Source organism: Dryobates pubescens, chromosome 13 (genome assembly GCF_014839835.1).
Source record: "Dryobates pubescens isolate bDryPub1 chromosome 13, bDryPub1.pri, whole genome shotgun sequence".
Classification (NCBI taxonomy): domain Eukaryota; kingdom Metazoa; phylum Chordata; class Aves; order Piciformes; family Picidae; genus Dryobates; species Dryobates pubescens.
The window spans coordinates 27,448,272-27,469,449 of record NC_071624.1 but is presented as its reverse complement, the minus strand read 5'-3'; the positions used below and the strand labels follow the sequence as shown (position 1 = coordinate 27,469,449).

The window sequence follows — 21,178 nt, the reverse complement described above, 5'->3', positions numbered from 1 at the left end:
TGAAGCACAGGAGTGGGAAGCACCCACTGGCAGTGCATGATTGTCACCCAAGGGAGGTGACTGCCACCTCAGGGAAGCCCAGTTTGGGCAGGACTGTGAACACTGCAGGGGCTCTGTGGGCAAGAAACTGGGATGAGGAAAGCCAGCCACAGAAACGTCTTGTGGGCAGAGGCAGGACTTAGGCAGTGCCAGGAGGGTGGCAGCAGGAGGGCAGGGAGCCCAAGGAAGGTGGGTCCTGGCTGTTCTCTTCCTACACACTCCATGCTCCCCATCCTGCTGAGCTCCTGCTCTGGGCACCCACCCGAGGACAGAGAACAGCAAGGCACCAGGATTGCAACACCAGGCAGCTGCCAGTCTTAACTGGGGATCAGATGCAAACCCTGACCCAATATACACTTAATTACAAAATAAATCCCCTCCCACCCTTTGCAAGAAAGGAAAAAAAAAAGAGCAGCTGACTGGACATGCACCTTTCTGGCCCTACAAAATAAGGCACCAGAGCTTAAAAATGAAACTTCAGTTGTCTCTGATATAAAAGGAATTCCCACGTGTTGAAGGCAGTTGATGTCTGAGTGCATAACAGGGAGTGATCTTCACTAGCTTTGGGTTGGCCAGCCTCATGCTTGGGCCCCGGTGGCTTTCTGGAGCAGGGGGATCTGTAGGAGGGGAGGAGAGAAGCTGTTAAAAGGAGGCAGGGAGCTGCCTGTGCTCTGCAGCTGGGCAGGGCTGGAGAAGGAGAGGTTCCCTAGGAGGCTGAAAGGTTTCATTAAGCCCCTGTGCCCTAAGAGCTACAGGAATTGTTACCTGCTTGTGCCTAGCTCACCTTTGTGAGATCCACACCAGTGATGGCACGCACGGAGGCAGGGATCTCTGCCAGCAGACGGTTCACCTCAGCTGTTGTACTGCTGCTCTCCCCACTGAGAATAACGATCTCATCCACTTTGGAGAGGGGAGCAGCCACTTTGGCAGCAATCTGGAGAAGCAGGGAAGGAAGGTGAGATGAGAAGTGCAAAGGAACTGCTCACCAAGCTGCCAGGCAAGGTCCCTCACACACCACACAGGGACCTGCTGTAACCCCAGGAGACCCGGCCCAGCCTGGGAACTCCTCACCACTTGCCCAGAGCAGGGAAAAGCTGCTTCTCACCTCAGGCAGCGCATCCAACACTAGAGCCAGCTTGGCAGCTTCTCCATACTGCTGGAGAGCTTCAGCTTTCAGCTTCATCCCCTCAGCCTCCGCCATGCCAATGGCCTCAATCACAAACGCCTCTGCTTCTCCGATCTTGCGGATCTTTTCTGCCTCTGCTTGAGCAAGGAGGACTTGCTTCACCCTGGAACGGGAAACCCAGCCCTGCAGCAACGCAGGTCCCCGCAGTGCACTCAGCTCTGCTTCCCTCCCTCTGTCAGCCCCGTGCCTACCCTGCAGAGAGTCCAGGAGCTGGGTCTCAGCACGGCACGTGCTGCACTCTGCTCCCAGCTCAGCCCAGCCCAGCACACAGCGGGGCTCAGGGCTCACTCACTTCTCGCCCTCGGCGATCTGCTGCATGCGGTAGGCTTCGGCCTCGGCCGGCCGCTTCACGGTGGCTATCAGCTCCTTCTCCATCCGCAGGACCTCTTTCTCCTCCACATCAATCTGTTTCCTGCGCTGCACCACCTCGATTTCAATTTCCTCCTGGCGGATCTTCTGCTGCTCACGGGCGCTCTGCAGCTCGTAGGCCAGCTGGGCCTCAGCAGTCTGCACACAGGAGAGACAAGAAGAGGGGTCTTGGCCAGGATGTCCTGTGTGCAGGTATACAGACCCTTGGCAAGCCCTGAAACCAGCCATGGCTCCAACTTACAAACCTTTACCCAAGGGTGACACCACAGTTGTCCACGTTGTACTTTTTGTCCTTCCCTGTGTGCTCTTCCCACAGCACTTGAATCCAACCAGCTCCAAGCTCCCCACCCTTTCCTCTCTTCCTAATTCCAAATAACTGTTGCAAACGGGAGGAATCTGCTGCAGCATGCTCATACTGTGACACAGAAACCTGGGTTCTCCACTTCCAGCTTTATTAACACGCAGAAGGAGGAAGCTGGCGAGTCCCTGAGCTACCAACACCAAAATAAACCAAGCCAGGGAACAGGGCTGGGCTCTCAGGTACCTCTCACCTTAATGTTGACCTCTTCAGTGAAGGCAGCTTTCTGCAGTTCAAAAGCCCGTCTGGACTCTGCTATTTTGGTATCTGCCATGAACTTGACATTCAACATTTCTCTCTTGCACTCCGCCTCCTGCAGAGAAGGAAGAGAGAGCAGAGCTGCAGGGTGTAGAGCTGGAGCAAAGCCGGGAAGCCCAGCACCTCTCCAGACTCACCCGAATGCCAGCATCTCGCTCGGCTTCTGCCACACCGATGTCTGCATCCCTTCGGACAGCTGCAGTCTGAGTCTTCCCCAGGGAGCTCAGGTAATCCACTTTGTCATAGACATCCTGGAGAGGGGAAGAGAGGTCAAAACCACTTCAAACCAGTGACTCCATCTTACTCCCTTCCCACTGAAGCTCAGAGACACCACTTGTGCGGCAAGGTCAGGGTCAGCCATGCTAGCCTGCTGCCTAACAGAACCAGCTGAGGCAGGGAGAGCTGGGCCCTGCCGACATCTTCCCGTCAGCTCCCGAGAGCGGGGCCAGCAGCGAGCTCTCCACAGCCCCGTGTGCAGAGGCAGCTCCGCGCCAGCTGCCTGGAGACAGGACATGCTGCGGCGGCTGTCATGGCAACTCCCCGGGGGGCTGGGGCAGGCTGTCAGCCGTAGCCTCCCAGCAGCTGCAGTAGAGGAGCCAGGGCCAGGCAAGCTCTGCTGTGATGCTCCTACAGAGCTGCCGGGTGCCCCACGGCACAGTGCCCTACACCTGGGTGTACCTTGATGGTGAAGCTCAGGATCTCGATACCCATGCGACCCACATCGGGGGCTGCCACCTCCCGCACCAGCTTGGCAAACTGGTCCCTGTCCTGGTAGATCTGCTCCACTGTCAGGGTACCTGCAGAGGGGAGGAGGGCAAAGTGCTTTATTTGGGACAGATAACACACAATGGTGTGAGTCTAAGCTCTACAACATCCTTATTGTCCTTGAACTCTTCAGGTCTGGGCATGAGGGCAAAATCCTCTGCCCAGACCCTGCAGTGCAGATCATCCCAGTCCCACAACCACCACACCTGTAACCCATGGGGACTCAGACATCTCTTACTGCAGGCCCTGAAAACTCACTTATCTCAACACCCAGCAACACAGCAGAAACTGCTGTATGGGAGGAACAATCTAAGATACCACCTCTGCAGTCAGCAGAGGAAGGAACTGTTGTGGCTGCCACAATGGCAGCAACACTGCTGGGACCTGTCAGCAGAGAAGGGAGAAAGCTACTCAAGATGCCTCCAAGAGCATGAGCCCCTCCGCACCTAGGATGGAGCGCAGGTGCCCCTCCAGAGTCTGAAGGACCACGTTCTTCACATCCTGCACGTTCTTCCCCAAGAACTGTTCACAGGCCACAGCCAGGAGCTCCTTCTCAGTCATTATCTTCACCTGGAGACAGGAGACAAAGCCAAAGGGGCTGAAGGTGCCTGTCCAAAGAGGGACAGGTACTCAACAGCAGCAGCAGCAGAAGCAGCAGTACCACCATCAGGCTGCCAGTTTCCTGTGCTACCGATGCTTCCAAGGACCATACTGAGCTGTCACCACACTGAGCCAGGCCACCAGACCTGACACTGAGCCCCTGCTCACTGCTGCTGGGGAGAGCCCTGCAGGCACAGAGCCAGGCCAGCATCCAGGGCAGACACCTCTCCAAGTCCTCCCTGCAGCCATCAATGCCACTACTGCAGCCACTGGATGATGTGGAGACAGACCCTGGCCCTACGTATGCTACCTGATGAGAACAATCAAAGAGCCCTGAACTAGCAGTTCAGCCACTCCACCGACATCAGACCTAGGAGGAGAGAGGGCTTTTTATTACTACCCCTGGCCAAGAAGCCCTTTTGTTACCTGTCTCTTCCTCCTCCTTCACTGGAATTATTTTTTCTTATATGGGAAAGGCAGAAAACAAGGAAGGGTCTGAAATGCCCAAGCTGCAGCTTGAGAACAGGGGTTCCATTCACTGGGACAGATGAGATGGCCATGCCACAATGGTTTGTCCTGCTTGTGGCTGGGAGCTCCCAGCCACCCTTTGTGGTGACCCCAACGTGCTGCAAATAGGACCCAGCTGTCCTGCTCCACACAGTCAGTCTGGTAAACAATCCCCACAGGTGGGACACAGCTACCCCCATGCCACTTTCACCTCCCACAGCCAGGGCCAGGTGTTAAAGCATCCCCATATCCAGAGAAGCCAGGGCCTTAAGATGGTCCTGCTGGTCATGGGGCTGTTTTTTAAAGGCAAAATGGGTTAAAAATCCATAATGGGGTACATTAGACAGTGGAGATGTGTGCTCATGGAGGTCTCTATAGGACCCAGATATGAGGAGCTACAACCCACCAGAATGACAGCTCCTGGTGACTGGGTACAGTCTGAGAGCTCCAGCAAAGCCTGGACACATGGACCTCCGTTTTACAGCACCAGAGAAGGCAGCAGGGTCATACCAGCCACACACTAGTGCTGAGCAGGTCCCACAGCACCCTCTCATGGAGACAGCTGGGCTGGGCAGTGACTCCTGTGCCATGAGGTGCTGCTGGTGGTACCCTGCACCCTGCCCCAAGGGCCCTGGCTGGACCTGGCTGTGATGCCAGCATGATCATAGCTCAGAGACTGTCAAAGCTTCAGGTGCTGCCCAGGGGCCCTCCGAGGGTCCCAATTCACACTCTTGATGGGCTCTCAGCCTACAGACATCCTGACACTACAAAACTGCTTTTCAGGGTCAAAGTGATGGCACAAGCAACAGACCTATTCCTTGAGAAAGCTTGGTCTGATAGCCTGAGTCCAAAATAATCCCACAGCCTCATCTCAGTACTGTCAGAAGGACAACTGGGACCAGTCACTGCCTTCTAAAGGGACTGGATGTGGTGAGCTGAGCAAGACTCAGCTGCCACAACCCCACCTCTGCTCATGTGAAGAAACACCAACCTGGGCTGAGCCAAGTTTCTACCTTTACTTCTCAGGCTGGGTCCCCCAGTCAAAATGTCAAGCTGAACCTCGGGCAAGCATGGCAATTCTCTTCTGATTTCTCTGGGCTCCTTACACAGCCAGGCCACTGTGGCTTCTTGCCTCTGCACCCTGGGCCAGCAGTGTGCACTTTCTACACAAGGGGGAGTTGAGAGAGCTGCCTCTGGAGCTTCACCTGGGAGTGTGGGCCCTGCACAAGGCTCATCTCACAGCAAATGAGAGGCTTTTGCAAATACTAAACCAAATTAGACTCAGCAGCACTGTTTGTGGTGTGCATCTGCCAGCAATTCCACTTCCTTAAACAACTCCCACCCTTTGGGAGCCACGAAGAGGACAGAGCATGAAGTGGGATGTTCATTAAGAGATCCTGGGATACTTAACAAGAGCAAGGAAGGATTCAGCCTGTGTGACTAAAGGCAGTCAGCCTGTGCAAGTAAGCCCCAGGCAGCCCGAAGGAGCCTGGCTGTTCCCCGACTGTGGGTGTCAGCCTGCAAAGCCAAGGCTGCACAGAACAAACCAGGGCAATTTGCACTCAGCTGCTTCCCAGGGTTTCACAGGGCACTGCCATGCTTGGTGCTTCTTCAAATGTCATCAGCATGAGAAAGAGAGTTCAGCTGGCAGGAATTCAGAGAGTCAACACAAAACCATCCCATCTGGGGCATCAATAGTGCTGCACCCAGCTCCAGCCAGCTGCAATCCAAACAAGGGGTGAGCAAGGACAATTCAATTAGCTTGAGGCTCAGTAAACTTGTAGGCAAGCATACAAAGCCCAGCATGGCCCAGGGCAGCAGCACCCCAAGCACTCAGCCAGCAGAGGAAGGAGGCTACTGGCGATTACTCATTAAAATCCTCTTCAGAAATAAATACCTTATCCTTATGCACCTCAAACACTTCTGGTCTAGAGCAAACATTTTAAAAGGTGTTTCTCTAATCATAATTTCTTTGGGTTTTTTCTTTTTTTTTTCCCCCTTTGCATAAGCCCTTAAAAGTAAAATGTTTGCCTCAAAAGTTCTGCAGGTAACCCTGGCCACTCATGTCACCAATTGCCTCATGCCTGCTTTCTGCATGGCAATTCCTCACTTCTCACAATCCTGAATCTTTTAAATTAATGGACAGTGAGAAAAAACAAACAAACCAGGAACAGTGAGAAGAGAGGATAACATGAATGAGATGAACTGGGAGCTTCATTTTTAAATCAAAGCATCTTGGTGATCCAGGCTTCTGCCACCACACACCAGCCCATTCTGCAGGCAAGGGAAGGTTGTCTCAAAACCAGGGTAAAAAGGGAACACTGGCTTCACAAAAAATACCTTTTCCAAAGGAAAAGTTTATGGATTTATGAGATGTGTGTGTGGGGAGACATGGGTGTGTGCATTCTGCCAACCACACAAAGACCACTGTGGTTATGTGACACATTAGCAGATAAATGGATGCAAGAGCTGAAAAGCTGAAAATGAGGATGCTGGTTCACACCATGAGAGCCAGGATGAGCCCAGGAAGCTGTTTCCTGTGCTGGTGCTCTTGCCCATAGCCCTGCTTCCCAACAGCAGCAGGGCAGTGGATTATCTGCTGGTGAGGCACCACTGTGCCCAGCCCTTCCACCATGTGCAACAGCCCAGAAACCGCTTCTGGCTGAGCTCCTGTCCTCACTTACGCACAGACCCAGCACACAGCTCCTCTGCAAGGCCAGTTCAGAGCAAGCCAATGAATCCAGGGAGGAATCTGTTGCTCTGGAACGCACTGGATGACATCTGTCAAGCACTTGGTCTTAAAAGGGCTGCAGCAGCTACAGTGCTCTTCCCTGGGGGAGCCTTCTGACGCGTGTGGGATTTTGTTTGCATCACTCAGCAGCTCCCCTTGTCTCCACCACTCACTGCAGGGAGCATGGCAGTCACCTCTCCTGCAACAACAGACCTGGACACGCCTTGGACACATGGTGATCACAGCCTTGAGTGCACTGAGAACCACTGTCTTGGTTTGAGAACGTGCTGTCAGGAGTAATTTTCAATCAAAGCATTCAGCTGCCTAGTCAAGGAACCAAATTCTGTTGAAAGCCACTAACATTTTCTTCCCAGCATCCTCCCCAGGGCCAGACCTGGTCACAAGGGCAAACTGTATCAGGGCAGCAGAGTCTAAGAAATGCAGGTGTTGAAGTCACAATCAGCAAGAGACATTTTTCATGTATGAAGAAGGCTTTGAGTGAATTGAAATTAAATTCAAGATAGAAATTTTACACATAAATATTAGTGCCTGGAGGGACTAAGTTCCTTCTTTAAACTTTAACTCACCATGAAGAATTACGAGGTCCACATGCTGATGATAACAATCCACAGCAACATCATGCTTGGTACCATCTCAGGAGTGAGTGGCTCAGTCCCACAGGGTCCCACACAGCTCACAACACAACAGCGTTTCACAGACCGAGCAAGTCAACCCCACACCCCCTCATTTGCCACATGGACAAATGAGACACCAGGAAAAGAGGAATGATTTTGGAGAGGAGAGGTCACAACCCCCTTCATGACATGGGGCATGCTGCAGTGTCAACCAAGGAGCACAGCATGTGTTTGCGCAAGAATTTATCTCAGAGCAGTTGGCTTCTGTTCCTGGACAACAGCAACCTCTTAAGGGGGGGAACACCAGATGTAAGTCAGAGACATGCATTCCTGAAATGATGTTTTGGAGTTACTGTACCTGTGCCACACCTGTGACAGTTAAAGCTACCCCCTCCGCCGTCTCTACGTCCTCACACCTGGGCTGTAACGTCATTATCTCTAGGGAAATCCTGCCAAAAAACGCAAAATATTTGCACGTTTCCAGGTAAGACAAACTCAGCTCTTCCCTTTGCACCTCCTGCCCCGGGCTGCCTGGGGGACTCATCACAGGTAATGCAAGACAGGCACGGAACACAGCCGAGGGACTTCATCTGTGACTGGAGACAGACACTTTGGCCGAGAAGTGGATTTTCAGGCAACACTTAAAGGCAATTTATCAGTGGAGAAAGGCTGGGAGCCGGACTGGAAATGATATCATGACCCTTTCCCTTCTGCTGGGCTAGTGAGGTGGCCAGAAGCTGGCAGCTTTGGGACCCCAAAAGGCCCTCTGTCAGAAGCTGGCTGTGCTGCACTACCCAGTGCTGAGGCAGGGAGTGCTCTTGCTGGCTGCTGTCACCAGTTTAAAAGCACAGCATGGACCTGGGATGCTCCCACCTGCCCTGTGCTGCCACCCCCACAAGTTGGCAAAACCTGGTACTGATGCTGCAAGAAGTAGTCCTGACTTTGCCCATCATTAACACAGACCTACCTCCTGATCTGGTTCACCTCTCCCTCTATTTTTCCTTTGGGTCCTGTGACTCAAAGGCTGCTAGAAGTGAGTCTCTAGCTCTTAAGGGCTATGCCTGCATAGTATCAGGCACCCAGGAACAGATCCTGCAGCTCCAGGGCTGTCTTTGTTGTCCAAGGTAGGCTGAAGGTACTTTGGTCAGACCTAGCAATCATGATTTGGTAAAACAAGAGATACACCTGTCTGTGGTGGGTTCTGCTTCAGGAAGTAAAGCCTGGCTCTTTTATGTCAGCCACAACAAGCCAGGAAGGCGTTGGGAGTCAGGACAGGTTGCCACAGGGCAGGAGAGTTTGTGTCAGTGAACATTAGGTCAAACATCTGAACCACAAAGGGGCTGTGCTGGGCTGTGGCATGCATGTGGAATAGCTCCAGGACTGGCTGGAAGGGTCAAAACATATCTCTGCAAGTTCATGCCTGCCTTGGCCACTGTCCTAATTAAACTGGCACGCAAACTAGGAGCTGCTAGAACTGATCCCACTGTCCAGGATGTGGAAGGCATTTTCTGCCATATGTGTTCAAAGCTTTAATCAGCTAGTGCAGGACTTTAGTCTTCTGGAGACCTAATCTATACTTGGAATTTAATTTCAATACTGTGCTGCTTCTTAGCTGGCAAGTCACAGGGATGGTTGGTAATTACTGATACACCAGTTCATAACTGCTCACAGTGTAAACACTAGTCCTGCGCACTGCAACTCATCCACGGTCTCTATGCTGTGCTTTTGAATGTGACAACATCCAAAATGGGCACTGTCTCTATGAGGAGGAAGAAGGACTGAAGGGAAACCCAAATCCAAAACTGCAGAGCCAAATGCAGTTGCAGTTTCCCCACAGCTGTACAGGTTTCCTTTTGAAATGACACAAAACCTGCCTTCCCACCCACCCCAAATCCCAGACTGAACCCCATCTGCCCTGCTTGGGGCTCCACATAAAAGCAGCTGCCCTTCTGCTCTCCACCAAACAACAGTGCTGTTGAGGAAAGGGTTACAGTTGGAGCAAATTTATCAGAGGAGCCAGTACAGCAATGCTGAATTTGGATTTGCCAAGCACACACCTGTCTGCATTACCTACAAACTGCGGAGTGCACCCCAGGGCAAGCGCCGGAGAAGGGGAAGGAGAGGAGGGGATTGAAATTTCAATTGTCCCATTAGAAAACCATTAGTTTTAATGTTCTCCTGCTGCTGCTGCTGCTGTTGCTGCTGCTCAAAACAGAGGGATAAACAGTCAGACACAGTGTTAGGAAGCTGGTGGATTATTACCTGTGCAACCCCTGTTACGTACAGTGGGACCCCCTCCGACGTCTCAATATTCTCACAGCGACAGAGGATGGTCATAACCTCCAAAGACAGTCTGAGTAGCGAGGAATAAGGGCAGGACAGCAAACACACAAAGCAGTTACCAGAGAGTTAGACACTCATTGCAAAGGACAGACAAGACTTTCAGGTTTCAGCTTTTCCCTGTTCCATTTGCCTTTCTCCCACTGCCCATAATGCAGGGCCTGAGCAGCTTCCCTGGTCATCCATCTGCTCCTGTTAGTGAAGATAAAGAGGCTGGAGGCCTGTAAGTCCCCACAGATGAAACCAAACCGTGTATCCCACCTGGACTGCCATCCTGGAGTCAGCTGGAATTCCCTGTTGGAGTAATCTTCACATGTAAAATTTCCCTTTTTGTAATAAATGAGATGCTTCTGTGACAACATTCAAGAGGGGACAGAAAAATTAAATTGCCAGGGACCTGGCTCCCTACTCCTGGCTAAGGCATTGATGAGAGAAGGTGCTTCCAAGAGCTGTCCTGAGAAGCTGAATAACACCATTTGGTTCCCTCAGAGACATGTGAGACCACACTGCCTCTCTCACCACTTTTAATTCTGACCCTCAAACAGGGACAGGATTTTTTCCCCCCCCCTTATTTTTTCCCAGTTCTCAAGGTTGCATGTGGATAAAAGCCCAGCAGCCTGCCAGCTCTAACTGTTCCTTTTGTTCCCAGGTTAGTGCTACCTGGCGGGATGCCGCTGACAGCAACACAATTGCTCCTGTCTCTCCTGCTCTCAGCACTGGCAGTTCCAGAAAAGATGTCCTAATTTCAGAGGAGGAAATCTGCCTCACTCTTCATGTTAATGAAGCAGGCTCCATCTGTGGCACAGCTTATGGTATTTGGGAAAGGCTCTGATCTCAAGAGGAGAATTAAGCCCCCTATCCCATGGCACGAATCAGGGGGGTTGATTTTAAAGTAAAAGATTAGTTTGGGTGCTGGCATTCCTGTCAGGAGTCTCCATTGCTAAATAATGCACAGACCTCTATCATAGGACAGCTCATTCCTGGCAAACAGCTCTTAGCCCTGGGTGAGTCCTTAACTTAATAAGTCAGCCTCCTGACTACATCTGTTCTCTCCTCCACAGGGCAGGTCAAGGTCTCGAGCTGTTCTCTGGGCTTCTCACACAAGAGGAGGAGCAGGAACCACCTGTTCAAATCAACAGCTCTCCCAGTGAGATGCTTCATAAAAATCTGGGAGTGAAGCTTGTCTGGATCAAAGGCAGTTCTTAAGCATGGAGCCCACAAGCTTCCATCCCTTCCCCCCTCCACAAGCACTGCTGGAGAGCCTGGGTTAAAGCCGTGGGTGTTAGCTGAGCCCTCTTCATGCAGCCAGAGCTCCACAGAAGGCTTTTGTAGCAATCCTGAGTGCCAGCCACCTGGGAGAGGACCAGAGAGCTGATGTCAGTAAGTTGCCAGCAGCAGGCAGGACTCCTTGGAAGCTGCCTGACACCCAGGTGAAGAATAGCTATGGCAGTGTGTCACCGGCAGAGTGAGGGCAGCAGCGTGCTCACTTTGTGTGCTGGTGGCAACACATGAGCAGGGAAAAGAGGTCCAAGATAAGGCAGTAAGGGTTAACTACAACCTCTGGCCATCACTCAGTGCAAAAACCCAAAAGTCCTGTCTTCATCCTTTTCCCCTATTTCTTTCTTTTTCTTTCCTTTTTTTTTTCACACAGCTGGAGGAACCTTGCATTAGTGAGCATGAGGGAGGTGTCAGGAGAGAGGAGCATTCCCAGAGATCCGAAAGACAAACAGCTACATTAGCAGGACAGCAGCACCATCACAGCACGTTCATTCAGAGACCAGCAGGGTAAGAAGCAACAAGCCAAATCCACGACTGAGGAAAGGGAAGAGAAAGAAAACCCCATGGTTCTGAACAGGAACACAGTCTGCTCCCAAGGTGACAGCAGTCAGAGTATCTTTAGAGAGACCTGGGGAGTGCCCCACCGCATGCCACAAGCATGCTTGTGATTGGGTGAGGATTGGGCTGAACTCAGCTCCTCTTGTGCACTCATGGATGAGCCAGTCCCATCCTAATGCCCAGCACCTCTGTGAGAGCCTCGTAGCTGTGGAGTGCTGCAAAGGCAGTGGAAGAGGAGAGCAGGGCTTTTGCCTTCTTCAGCAGAGGAAGAAAAACACTGACCAGGCAGCCTACAGCCCTCTCTCAGCTTGGCAGGGTTTGTGTAAATAAAAAACAACCAAAACCAAAATAAATCTGATTGCTTTGGGTTTGAGGAGAGGACAGGGTGGCCACTTCTAAAGTCCTTCAGCTGAAATCAAGGGATTTCTCTTTTTTTTTTTGCCTTTTGCACTGTGATACCCAGCTGTCCCCACACAGTCAGCACACAACTCCCCTGTCCTGTGACTGTATTCTGCACAGTATTTCCTGCCAGGCAAGCCTGAAATGATGGCATTACCTCCTGCAGGGCCCTGGACATCATCAGCCCCCATCACTCAAAGCAGAAGATGGCCAGAAGCTGTGTGGTTGTGAGTGACCCTACACTCCCCAGGCTTCAAGGCACTACACAGGGCACACACTGCTCCTTCCAGCTGCTGTGCTGCACACACAGAGCCTGCTATGCAGGGACCAGGAGCTGGGCCTGGGCCAACACTCATCCATGGTTACATATGCAATGCTCAATCCCACATTCCTAAAGATACTGCTGACAGCCCCACTGGGATAATTTTGCCTAACTCCTACTCCAAAACATCAGTAATGGAGGGTCTCCTTACCTTTGTGTGTCAGTAATGCACCACCAAGCCCAGGCCCAGCCTCCATACACGTACTGCTTTACATCTGAACCACAGCAGCCACCTGCATCACAGCAGAAAACAGAGATGGGGTCGGGGACCACACATAGGATTTTGGAACCAAAGAATTGTTTTGGATCCAAGAGACCTTTAGGATCTTCAAGTCCAACCATTAACCCAGCACTAGACCACGTCCCTCAACACCACATCTACATGGGTTTTAAATCTCTTCAGCAATGGGGACTCCACTGCCCTGGACAGCCTGGGCCAGAGCTTGACAACCTTTTCAGGGAAGACTTTCTTTCTTAATGTCCAAACTAAACTTCCCCTGCCACAACTTGAGATTGTTTCCTCTCATCCTGTCACTTGTTACTTGAGAGAAGAGACCAACCCTTACCTCACTCCAATTTCCTATCAGGGAGTTGTAGAGTGAGAAGATGCTGTCTGAACTTCCACTTCTACGACTCAAACAGTAAAACACCTTCTGCCTTTTCAGAGAGCACCCTGCCAGTGCCCAGCCCTTGGTTTCATGCCTGGCAATGGAAGAGCTCTGCAGCTCCCTGGCCTGGCCCCTGGTCTCAGGCAGATCATGCCAGCAGTTCCTCCCTCCTGTTATTCAGAATCATGCTCATTACACAGTGCCCGAGGGCCTCAGCAAGGCAAGTGCCAGAGACAGTTTCAGCCCTGCAGGCTGTATCTGTGAAGGCAAGAGAGAGGCAGGGCAGAGGAAGAGCAGGGAGAAGAGCATGGCTGTGGTGCTGTGGGCACATTCCACTAGGCAGGGGAAGGGGAGAACTGTGAAGGGCAGCCACAGAAGAAGCTCTTTCTAAGAGAGTGCTTAGCAAGTGAGCTGTAATGGGTCAAAAATGTAGCACACATCCAGGCCAGAGCGCTGGCAGGGCCCTCTGAACCACAGGAGAGGCCTCTGTCCTCCCCATCTTCCACTTCCTGCTATCAGCTGAAGATATCACCTGCTTCACAGGCTCCCATGCAATGGTTGCTAAACCAGCAGACTGGCCCACAGTTCTTCACCCTCTGATTTCAGCAGGAGATAAACACAAATGGGAGATGGATTTAGATGCTTTCTCAGGTAGCCTGTGCTCCACAGCTTAGAGGAACATTCTGTCACCTCTGGGACAGCTTCTGGATAGTTTCTTCCCATAGTTGGGATGTGATTTCAGCCAGGCAAGGAGTTACAAGAGCTGCTGATACAATAGCCTGCAAGACACCAAATCACACCACCTTTTAACATTTCTTGGAGGACATCAGCATGGTTAGCTCAGCTTTTTTGCTAGGCCTTTGTTTTCCAAGAACAGGAAGGGAGGTGTTCCTGGCAGCTGGGAAAAGCAGCTCCACATGGAAAGGTATTTTATTTCACAGGATCTGAGTGGTCTTTACCAAACCTCTGGTAATTGTTTCATAATATCATCCTGAGAAAACTCCACACCTAACCCCACCAATACCATGCTTCTCCACACAGATGGTTCTTCAGCAGGCAGTGCAAGGAAGCACCTTAGTAAGTATCACACCCACAGCAAGCCTCATGTTTGCTTCCCAGTGCTACACAGCACAGTTGACTAAGCTAGATTATGTCAGGAAGTGTTCAAAGCACAAGAAAAAAGTGGCAAACTAGCACATTAAAGAGGAGCAGGGTGCCAGCTGGTTGCTTTCATGCAAGCTGGACGTCTGAGAGCAGCAAAGCTCTGTCCTGGTAACACAAGTCAGATGAGCTGAGGGCTCATTTTCCATTGCAGCCCAGAAGCCTCTTTCTCAAGTCTCAGAGAACAAGTGAAAAAGGAACCAACAAAGCAAAATCTTTGCAAGACTGAAGAATAAACCCTCTTGCACAATGAGATTTGGCAGGGAAGTTGCCTTTTCCAGCTATAATACACCCACTGTTCCAGCAGCCCGGGTCTCACAGCCGCTTGGCCGTCGCTTCCACAAACATGCTCCCTGCCTCTTCCGGGGCAGTGTAGGGGCCAGGCGAGCCACAAATGGAGGATTCATAGCCAGGAAGCTTCCATCCAGCTTGGCCTCTTCCCAAACAAGGGGGTCCCACATTCAAGCAAGTGTTCCCAGAGCCAGAGCACGTCATCTATTCTGGGGTTGGGTTTTTTTAATGAAGTGAGATTAATCGTTTGGGAGTTCGTAGATAAATGGAGCTCTCAGCTGACGCAGGAAGCTGCTGCCCTGATGGATGGCACACAAGGAAGAGCAGAGGCCCCAACAGATAGGAGGACACAGGGCTAGAAACATGAAAGCTGGGACTATCTGAGGTCATGAAGAAGCTGGGTGTTGTTTGCTCTCCCAAGGTAAGTGGAGGTGTGTGTTGTGGCAGGAAGTGCTGAGCCTTCAGAAATCAGGTCATGGTAAACAGCCTGCTGCAATAACCTGATAAGGATATCCCTGCACAGACTGTTGTGGGTTGAAGACAAGAGCAGAGCTGACACTGCTGCCTTCACCTGCACAGCACTGCCATCTTCTTGCCTTGCTTCAGGGAGATCTGGTGCTGCCCTCTCCCCACCTAGGAGGGCCCACCACCCACTCTGGAAATAAACAGCTTGGTGCAGTCAGACACAAGCTGAGTTTGTTTGAGAAACAGCTCTGTGCTGGGAAATGTCATGGGGTGCTCACAAGTGACTGCAGAAAGACAAGGAAGGAAGTGGTAATTGAAACCAGTTACTGACAAAAGACATAATGGAGAGGAGAGGAAAAGGCAATGGCATATATAAAGAAAATAATGTCACAGAACAGGGTCTAGACTAAAATCAGTGTCTGGTTCATAGGCCCCACTGTGCATATAAATTAGGCTTTGTCCACATGCAGAAATGGCATGAGCTTAATAAAAACTAATTTAAAATGATGCAGGGCTCTGAGCTGAATCCACAAAATCCTCTGATGGTCACCACAGAAGATGAAAGCAGATTATGCTGGCTAGCTTGTTTTGGATGTGATCTACACCAAAATGACTTGGTTTGTGCTATCAATGTCACAGAGCAAGTTTAAAACCACACATTTAGTTTAACTCTTCCTGTAAACAGAAATCCAAAGACAAACTGCAGTGAAGTTACACAACAGAACTCCAGAGATACCACCCCAGAACTCCCCTTGGAACCCAAAAGGAAAGTCCTGAGGCTACTCTGTCCACCTCTTTCTCCTGCTATGCTTTCTGAACAGTAACTTTGCAAGTCCTAGAGATTTACCAAGCACTTAACAAGGGAAACCTTGAGCCCTACCCACCAGCAAAAAGCTGAAGAACTACCCCAAGAGGGTAACACCACAGAGGAGCTGCATAACTTTTGTGCAAGTGGTGAGTAGCTGTCAGCCTCATGCTACAGATTTGAGACAGGCTGCAGTGCTGCACTTTGGACAGCAACCACCAAGCATCACAAGCAGCATGAAACCAACTGCTGCAAAAAAATTTTGGCTAGCCAAAAGGAAGCTCCTAACCCTGCAGAAACACTCACTGAACCTGGGAGATAACAATCAGTGCTGCTAGAAGTGTTCTGCACAGCTTGCCTGGTACTAGAGGTCAATACCTCAGGCTCAACCCTGGGGAACAGTTCTGAACTCTGACTCCAAAGGCATGAGTGCAGACAAGGGCAAAACTTCACCTGAAACCCAGGTGAGGCTGCCCACTCCTTCCCACAAAGTCACGTTGCTTCTAGGACTGAAGAACTGCACCTGCAGTGAGCCAGCTCACACTGACCTGTAACAGGAAGTGGAGGAATGACCCTGCTGGAACCAGCCCCACCATGAGCTTCAGGTCTTCGGCTCTTGCTGCTCACCAAGGACACAACCTGGACCATCTCCTCCCATTCTATTTTCATGCAATTGACTCTTCTCACTTAAGTGGAGCTCTCTGCATTTCTCCTTACTGAATTGCATCATATTTCTTTCAGACCATTTGTCAATCTGTCAAGCTTGTTTTGATTCTAAGCTGGCTCTTCAAAGCTCTCGAATCCATTCCCAGCTCAGTACTGTCTGCAAATTCAATAAGCACATTCTTGGTTCCATTATCTGAACCAGGAAAAGAAACTTACTTGATAAATCCTTTCAGTTGAACAGTGAGCCACTGTCAAGTTCCCTGGCAATGGTTCTCCAGGCAGTTTCACGTTAAATTTATAGCATCTGAGAATCCAGTTCCTCTTTGCACTGTAGGCCTTTTGCAGGAAGGGTTTATGGAGCCTCAAGAAGCTTTTATTTTAGGCTCTCAAAATGTAGAGAAACACCATTAGAACAGATGAGCAGTTGCTCTGCAGAAATTAAAAAGGATGCAGGAGAGGAGAGCTTAGAGCAGCTCCAGAAGGGTTAACTATCCCTGGCTGCTGGGGTGCAGCAGGAAATGTTTACACCAAATTGGAATTAACTGCCAGCTCTTCTTTTATTTTGACAGAGACCAAGGAGCCCCAGAGAGTGAAGCCTGAGAAGGTGGGCTGGACTTCAGAGAAATCTGATGACTCTAACAAGCCTTAGTAAAGGCAAAATATGTAATTCTGCCACTTCCCTTCACCCCCACCAGAGAGGGAGGCCAGATCAGCTGGGCACAGTTCACACTCAGCTAACAGGTGCAGTTGTTTTCTTCCAGACATTTCCAAATGATGGATTTGTTTCCATATTCTCCTAAAAACACGGACAGGTTGATTGGGCTGCAACTCCTCTAACATTTTTTTTCTCCTTTTCACACAGTGAACTTTTGTTAAAACAGCAGTTTGCTCTGACCCAGAAACACAGTGGGATGTGCCAAACCTTCCCCTGTCACCTATCTCCAAGTGCTCATCTTGAAACTCCTCTGGGCCACTGCTGTGTGCTGCCAGCCGGCAGCCCTCAACAGCCAGAAGGAAAAGCTCCAGCTGTGGAGATGCAGGCAACACAATTAGCTTACAGGAACCCCAAGACAAATGCAGCTGTTAGAAATCATTCTCTTCATAATGAGACTGCAGAAGGATCCCAGCCTTGTACTTCAAAACTAGCCAATCCTCAATCCTCAGCTGTGCAAGCTGCACTCAACCAGGCTGTAACCCAAAACCTGCATCACATCCAAGACAACTTATTCAGCTGTTGGGAACATTGGGATATCAGGACCAACAGGTACTTTGTGTGTCTCCCTGAAGACCTTAGCAACTCCAGATGCACTTGGGGAGGACTCTGTGATGGGTCAGGGACCTGGCAAAGCCTCCTCAGAGCTTGTACCCAACTTCACCAAGAGCTTGTACCCAACTTCACCAAGAAGCTCCCAGCACCACTACTCTCCAGCAAAGTTAATCCCACACTCCAGAAGGACCATCACCACCTCTGTAGGACTTTGTCTTCTTACAACACCTAGGCTCTACATTTCACAGACAGGTTGGCCAACTGAATGCAGTTTCTGAGAAGGAGATAGGTGTTGCTCAATAGGGGAAGGATGCCAGTGAGAACACTGACCCATGCTTGGGAAGGAGCTTCCCAGATAAGGCTACAAAGCTCCTGCACACACAGAGGTTCCCAAGGCACGGCTAGCTGCTCCTTGAGCACTGAAGGAACCCAAGTGTCTCACAAGAAAGCGAAAAGAAGGAACACCACTTCTCAGAACAACCCCCCAAGGCAGGGGTGGCTTCCTAATTTGGAGGAGCCTTCCCACAAAGGGAAGTGTTTCACCCAACCATAGCATGACTGCAAGCCAAAAGCCTGCTTTTCATATTGTTTGCTGTTGGTTTATTCTTCCCTTCACCCTCTCTCCCCAGATTCAAACCAGTATCACACAAACAAATGCTGGCTCCCAAGATCTTCTCTGCTTCTTCCTGAAGAGATATGGTTCAAGTTCCTGGATCTACAACAGTTGGTAGTTAGCTGCCACCTCCCTCTAATGCCCTGGCATTCACTCTGCACATCAGCAGAGTGGAGCTCTGCAGCGTTCCCATAACCTCTTGGGCTGTCCCTGAAGCTCACAGAGGGTGCTTTCAGCAGACATGACCCTCTCAGGAGTGTTTGCAGACCACGTTGGGCATCAGCAGAGAAAAGCCACATCTGGTGGCAACACCAAATCCAACTCTGACTCACAGGGCCTGGCATGATTTGCACTCCAGAACACAGCTGTACATCAAGGAGTGTCCTTGGCTTGCTGCTTCCAGCTGTGGGAAAGTGTAAAGCTTGGAACTGCAAGCAGATACCACAAATTCCTGCTGGCTCATTCTGCAAGCCATGGGCTGAACAGAAGAGAAATTAAGCATTTAAGGCTGAAGGGCATCCTGGCAGACCTGAAGCATAGCTTCCCGATTCCTCCTGCCTGGACACGGCATTTCACCAGCTGACACTGATTTTGAGAGAGGGGAACACAGCATCAGCTCTAGATCCCATCTGACAACTGCAGAGATATGCAGAAGGCCAGGAAAACTGCAAGGAATACTGCTGCTCCAGGCAGCTGCTGGGTGTGGTTTGCACCTCCTTAGAAGCTGCAGCCAGAGCACATGGGTTTGTTTCCAAAATTGCAGCATGCTTCTGGCGTCTCCTCAGTGGTTCCTGTAATAGGTCTATGACCCCAGAGAGATGAACTGATAACAGACCAGCCATAAACAAGCCTGAGGCCCACTGGAGGCTTTGGTTCCAAAACTGTAACAACGTAGTTTTACTTGCAGGGCAGAGCTGCGATCGCACCACAGCCTTGACATTCTCTTCCAGGTGAATTTAGGTCTGAGCATCACAGTGCCACCAAACTAGCCCAGTGCTTACTGAAAGGATGTAAGGTGATTGAAGGCACGTGAAACAACAAACACCTGCACCTATTACCTTGTATGTGGCCCCAGCCTGTCACACAAGCAGAGTATCCAGCCCTTACGGCAAGTTGTTACATCACTTGCTGGTAATTACGGTCTGTCTGCATGCAGCCTGGTCTGTGCCAAAGTGCAGCCTGGAGCTTCAGCAGAATCTTGGAGCAGCTACAGGTTGAATCAGCTACAGGGGATTTCACTGCTGGTTTATTTAACCCAAAAGCAACCAGCTCACCTGAAAAGAAAACTTTGGTGGGCATTAACTGCACCCAGTGTCAGCACCACTGGTAAGGCAGGTACTAGTTAATGAAGCAGCAGCAGGACATGACAGATAAGGACACTCCAGGGACAGGCCTATGGTGCCCTGTCCTGAGCTGCCGTCTCTGCCACATCCTGTTACTTACGCCCAGCTCCCCTTCCCCAACTTGTCCCCTCAGGAACAGGATTGCTTCTTGGTATTCTAAGCCTAGGGCTGTTGGCAGTGAACCAGAGCCAAACAGCCTTGACAGTGCCACTGCCTGACATCACCTGAAAGCAGCAGCACCGGAGCGTGCCACTGGCACACCGACCTGGCCCACAGCTGTTAGCTGCAGGGATCCCATCCCAGAGCCCCAGGGAGCAGGCAGCTGTTCCCACCCCAGGTCATCCACTTGACAGAGACAACTGCCTACCCACGCAGGACACCCCTCAAACAATGTTGCAAGGTCACCCCATGACAGGGACCCCCTCAGTGCCGCCTCAAGGAAGGGCTTCCCCCCATCCTAGTGCTCCTTTGGAAGAACTTCCCCAAATCACAGGGCACCCTGCAGCAGGCATCCCCAAACACACCCCTCAGATCCCACACTCCCTCCCAGGGATGGCCCCCACATTCCCCCCCACCTCCCAGGGTCTCCCCATAGGGAGGGACCCTCCCGAGTATCCCAGAACCCCTCTGTAAGAGACACATCCCCTAGAGGGCCACCCAGCCCCACCTTCCAATCGCAGGGTCTGTGTCCCATGCCTCCTCAGCACAGCGACACTCTCCATCCAGCAGCAGATCCCACGACAGTGATCCCTCAGAGCCCTGAGAGCTCTCTCACAGACAGGACTTCCTCAGCTCCCCCTGGGGCTTGCTCCAAGCAGACCTCATTATACAGACACCACTGTAATTCCCCCAGGGTGCCCTCACGACTGCCCCTGGGAGTTCCTTCACATCCAGGACCCACCAATGCCCACCAGGGCCTCCTCCTAGACCCTACTGCAGAGACACCCCAGTAACTCCTTCAGGGTCTCCCCCTGACAGGATTCACTCAGGCTTCTCTGCAGCCATGAAGGCTCCCCCCCCCCCAAGCTCCCCGAGCCCTCATCCCCCGTGACGTGATCCCCAGGCTCCCTACAAGCCCCTGCGAGGCTCGTGCCGTACCTGACACCACCAGCGCCTCGTTGGGCCCCACCGTGTGGCAGTTCCCCATGGTGCCCAGAGCCCCCGCCCCACAACCGCCACCGACACCGCCTCGTTCCCACAACCCCTCGCGCCGAGCAGTCCCGCCCCGGAGCGGCGCAACGTTTCGGGGCCGACCTCTTGGGGCAGCCATTTTGAGAAGGTCAGTGCCGCGCCGCGCCCGGACACACTCCGGGGGTGGGGCCGAGCATCCCCCCCCGCGCTGCCGCCATGTTGGGTGCCGCGTGTCAGCGCGCGCGGTAACATGGGGCGCGCGCATGCGCACTGCGGCGACCGAAGGGGCCGAGTGTGCACTGAGGCGTGCACGGGTGTGCAAGAGAAGGGGGTTGTGTGTGCACTGCAGAGTCTGCAGGGCTGTGCAGGGTTGGGGTGTGTACTGCAGTGTGCAAGGGAGACTCTGTGCACTGCATTGTGCAGGAGTGTGCAAGGGGGAGAGCGTGCAAGGGACGTGCTGTGTGCACTGCTGTCTGCAGCAGT

General features: G+C 51.7%; 1 protein-coding gene across 3 annotated transcripts; it reads right to left on the bottom strand.

Moving 5' to 3' along the window:
• Positions 1-259: 259 nt before the first annotated feature.
• On the bottom strand, positions 260-20,757 carry FLOT2 (flotillin 2). Of its 3 annotated transcripts, none has more exons than XM_054166295.1 (11): positions 20,663-20,757; positions 12,497-12,578; positions 7,807-7,897; positions 3,422-3,545; positions 2,889-3,007; positions 2,348-2,461; positions 2,146-2,265; positions 1,518-1,732; positions 1,145-1,328; positions 824-973; positions 260-656 (listed from the first exon to the last, which is right to left on the bottom strand). In XM_054166295.1, exons 1-11 carry the CDS (start codon positions 20,709-20,711, stop codon positions 618-620), a joined length of 1,287 nt encoding a protein of 428 aa, XP_054022270.1. In that variant the 5' UTR covers positions 20,712-20,757; the 3' UTR covers positions 260-617. The 3 variants fall into 3 exon arrangements, with proteins under 3 accessions (XP_054022270.1, XP_054022269.1, XP_054022271.1); XM_054166294.1 differs by lacking the exon at positions 7,807-7,897 and adding an exon at positions 9,711-9,801 and having other exon boundaries at positions 20,663-20,748; XM_054166296.1 differs by lacking the exons at positions 7,807-7,897; positions 20,663-20,757 and having other exon boundaries at positions 12,497-12,581.
• Positions 20,758-21,178: the final 421 nt, after the last annotated feature.

Bases quoted from the DNA above. Each gene is read 5' to 3' on its own strand.
- FLOT2 (XM_054166295.1), bottom strand. From the start codon at position 20,711: ATGGGGAACTGCCACACGGTGGGGCCCAACGAGGCGCTGGTGGTGTCA. The intron at 1,733-2,145 runs GTGAGAGGTACC...TCCTGTGTGCAG, and splicing joins CTGAAGAGGTCAACATTAAG to ACTGCTGAGGCCCAGCTGGC. The intron at 657-823 runs GTGAGCTAGGCA...CCCCTCCTACAG, and splicing joins CTGGTGTGGATCTCACAAAG to ATCCCCCTGCTCCAGAAAGC.